General features: G+C 38.7%; 1 protein-coding gene across 1 annotated transcript; it reads right to left on the bottom strand.

Annotated features, from left to right (window-relative positions):
* Window positions 1–1,945: 1,945 nt before the first annotated feature.
* On the bottom strand, window positions 1,946–2,609 carry Pmar_PMAR017224 (hypothetical protein; the record flags this gene model as incomplete). The annotated part of the gene is made up of 2 exons (XM_002781129.1): window positions 1,946–2,020; window positions 2,490–2,609. Coding segments are annotated over 2 exons (195 nt in total), but the record flags the coding sequence as incomplete, so codon positions are not given.
* Between the last annotated feature and the right edge of the window lie 1,570 nt (window positions 2,610–4,179).

The following is a 4,179-nucleotide window of genomic DNA, read 5'->3' as shown; positions in this document are numbered from 1 at the left end:
AGATCGCTTACACCTGTTCTTTTCGTGGAAATACCTTCAACAACAACACAGTGGAGTTTCACCCGTGAAGTGGCGTAATACTATTTGTGAAGAACGCGATATGAAGTGGATTGCGAGCATTTGGCGGTTCACATTGGAGAAATCACGCCATATCACATAAACACGTAAAGATCAGTGAAATTTGATTTCCCATATCACGGTTGAAACTCCACAGTATTATGAATACTCTAGATGGGAAGTGAAATTATGAAATCAATACTCTTCATGAGGAGTATTAACCCAAATTCATGAACCGCCTTTTAGGGTGTAGCAGAGCATGTATATCTCGCTCGCCATGTTAATCGATTACAAACCCTTGGTGGAGTTACGTGGGGGAACGGGAAAGTACTGCGTGTGAACAACCACCAAACGATGCAAATGAACAACAAATACAAATGTTCGTAGATCACTATGGAGTTTCGCCCCAGCGATATGAAAACATACTCCACGACTACTGCATATCACCGCGAGTATCGCGTTTTTCACAGAGTTTTACGACACGTGACGTAAAACGCCATTGATATATGGTTGAATATAGTGGATATTTATAATATAGTATTTTTACTCTGAGTAGTAGCGCGGTTATTTTATGTTCTCTCATCAAAGCAGAAGATATGTTTCGCTAATATCAAAGTGATAAAAACACAGGTTAGAAAACTCTAACTTTACATGCAAAAAATCCCACCAAATTTACCAAAAATTGATAAAATTACGGTGAAATTGCGTTTTATTTTTCTACCAAACTCACATATATTGTCCCGCATCGTATTGCCAGCTTTTTGAACGACCATTCGGCAACTGCAAACAAACACGATAAATAACTTCAAAGCGAACTGCCCCCATTATGGGAAAATGAACTGCGTCACGTGAATTAATCAACTTCAACATTTCCACGAGAAAAAATCACCGACGAGTCACAGCAGTGGAGTTTCACAACCCTTTTTACGTGAAGTGGCGTCGTAAAACTCTGTGAAAAACGCGATATTCGCGCCCTGTAGTAGTCATAAAATATATTTTCACTAGTGTTTTTCATATCACTAGGGTGGTGAAACTCCAGTGTTGGAGGAATACATCTTCGGGACCCTCGGCAGTCTAGTAGGAGTTTACATACAAAAATTCGATCACAAAAAATGAAAATTTCTCAAAATTTTCTCAAAAGTTTTCATCATATGACCAACGCCTTTTTTATTTCCCCTCTCATTGACTTACATCCCTCCATCGTGAAATATCAGGTTCCGTATTAAACTCCATGAGAATATCTCGTTTCTGTTGCTCAGTTAAACCCAGATCACAAGGTGCCGGTTGTAGTAGTGGCTTTTCGAGCTGAGATGAAGTTGTCGAGATAATGCACATCGTGAAACGCTTCGCTCCGCTGTAGTCGAGGCAATTCCAACATTAAATATATAGTTTTTGAATCGTCCCTCTCACTTGTTGAGTGCAACTCTCCCAACTGCTTCTATTTTAAACACCACAACGGCTTCTTTACATGGGAGTTTCACAATAACCCGTTTTACGTGAAGTGCTGGCGCGATGAAAAACTCGGTGAAAAACGCGATATTCGCGGTGATATGCAGTAGTCGTGATATGTAGTTTTCACTAGCGTTTTTCATATCACTAAGGTGATAAAACTCCACTAATTAAAACGTAAATTATAATCTCACTACTTCATCACTCACCATCGGAATTTATGTTCACTTTCCTCAGCTGAGCTTAGTAGTTTCCTCACTATTAATCGAGATCTTCGTACGAACTCGGGTAGAAACTCATAAAAGGCAATGATAATTTCCCAAAATTTCCATATTGTCATCACCAAAATATGTAGTTGACAGTTTTTTCCCTCCAAACTGTCACCACTTGCGTAAAAATTTATAATATCACGAATACGCATACAATGTTTTTCACTTACTTCGAGATCAATAACAATAACTAGACGATACGCATACCATCCGCCGTACTTCGGATGGAGGTTCAAGGGTAGAACCTACGCGAAAACTACGATAAATCTAACCGTAATTATTCACATATGATGGAGTTTCACCACCCTAGTGATGTGAACAACTACTGCATATCACCGCGAATATCGCCTTTTTCACCGAGTTTATGACGCCACTTCGCGTAAAACTGTTGAAACTTCATTCTTTCCACAACTTCAATTTTTTTCTAATCTAGGAGGTAGAGCGAATTTCATCAGTTGCTGATCAGTGGTGCGTGCTCACAAAAATGTTTAGAAAAATCGAACAAAATTTATTCCGCAGTGTTGGAGGAATATTACCTTGCTTTCTGCAGCTGAGTTCCTCACGAATTATATAATTTTACATGACAGTTTTGGTGTACAGAAACCGGAAAAAAAGCGAAAAATTTCCTCACAATTTTGATATTGTAATCATCGCCAACACATGTGGTTTACTATGTGCATATTTCCCCCCTCCCCCCCCCACACACTGACTCACTTTATCATACGCGGACCCCCAGAGATCCTTATCGCGCACATCATGCATGGCCTCTCGCACTTCAACTTCCCATTCGGTTTTCTCAGGCCCTTCTTGTAAAAACTCCGGGGATAAATGCATATCGAGACCGGCAACTTGACCAAGTGATTGTACCTAGTGATAATATTAAAATTACGGAAAATTTTATACTCTATTATTTGAGGAAAGCGAACATATACTCCAACTGTAATTTCACCCTAGTGATATGAAAAACAATATTTCACGACTTCTGCATATCACCGCGAATATCTGGTTTTCCACCTAACATCGCGCCATTTACGGGTTGTGAAACTCCAATGAATATGATCATATGAAGTTAATGCAGCATACAAGAACATCAATTTTGCCGCAGGATCACCAGAGTCTTTGCTTTCCTGAATAGTAAAACCCCCCGAAATTCTCCCAATTTACGTGTAAAAAAGGCGGCTTGTCCACATTCATGACCGTAACGATATGATCCTCACACGACAGCTCTTCAACCAACAATCTGAGAATCGCAAAATATTATAAATAAAACGCCGGTGAGCTCCTACGGTTTCAGTTTTCTCCCGATGTAATCGCTGCCCTCCGAAACGAAATCGAACTTTTCCTCTACGTTTTCACCGTCGTTGACACGTTTACTATAAGCCTCAAGAACAGCACCTACATAAAATTGGGGTTCTACGGTGGCGTAATATTCCGTGAAAAACGCGATACTCGCGGTGATATGCAGTATTCGTGAAATACTAGTGTTTTTCAAATCACTAGGGTGGTGAAGCTCCGGTGTTGTTGTTGTTGTTGGTATAAATGATGTTCGCTTTCCTCGGCTGATCCCAGAAGTTTACTCACTAATTATACAACATATAAACTCGATTAGAAGCCTACAGAAACCAGTGAGAATTTCCTCAATTTTCATCCTCAAAATTTTAACCACACATGTAGTTGCATATTCGCCGCTACACAACACAATGTGAAATCATCCAGGAACCTATAAGGTTACCGAGAAGGGGGTAACTCATTTTGAATATTCCACGTATGGCAAGGAACACATTCTTCAATCAGCTAAAAATGTCATAATCACATTAGGACCATCATTTTCCCCATTGCCTAGGTAACGTTATTTCTCAAAACTAGATGCTTTCCTGGAAGACACTCTTTAGTTGGTCGCAAGTTCTAAGGCGCGTAATTTTTCTGCCGAAAATTTTTTTTCGCGAGTAAATTCATTAAGCTCAGTTTTTTATATTTCCTTTTATGATTTGTGAGCTAAATTCTATCAAAAAAATCATAAATTTTCATCAGAACTAATCTGAAAAAAATGCAGGAACTTCTGCATTCGCGTGCACAAAGCCTTTGTGAAATGAGAGAAAATACTCAGAAATTTCGAGTGCCCCACAGAAGATAACGCTACAATGAGTAAATGAAAATTTTCGCTGAAAAAAAAATTCCGCTATCACTCGCATCGCGCAGAAAAATAAGATTGTCATTATCACCAAAAACATATATAAAAGTATAAAACATTTTCACACAAGAAAGATGTATAGAAACAGATTATAGGGAAACGGCCAATCTGAAATAATTTCATATATGGAAAACATCACGGCGAAACTGATGGTATAAATGATGAAAAATGAAAAATATCAAAACTCACCTCGAAAGAAATTTTTGTTAGAAA

The sequence above is a fragment of the Perkinsus marinus genome (assembly GCF_000006405.1).
Source record: "Perkinsus marinus ATCC 50983 genomic scaffold scf_1104296943522, whole genome shotgun sequence".
Taxonomy (NCBI): domain Eukaryota; phylum Perkinsozoa; order Perkinsida; family Perkinsidae; genus Perkinsus; species Perkinsus marinus.
This window is presented reverse-complemented; position numbering and strand designations above follow the sequence as displayed.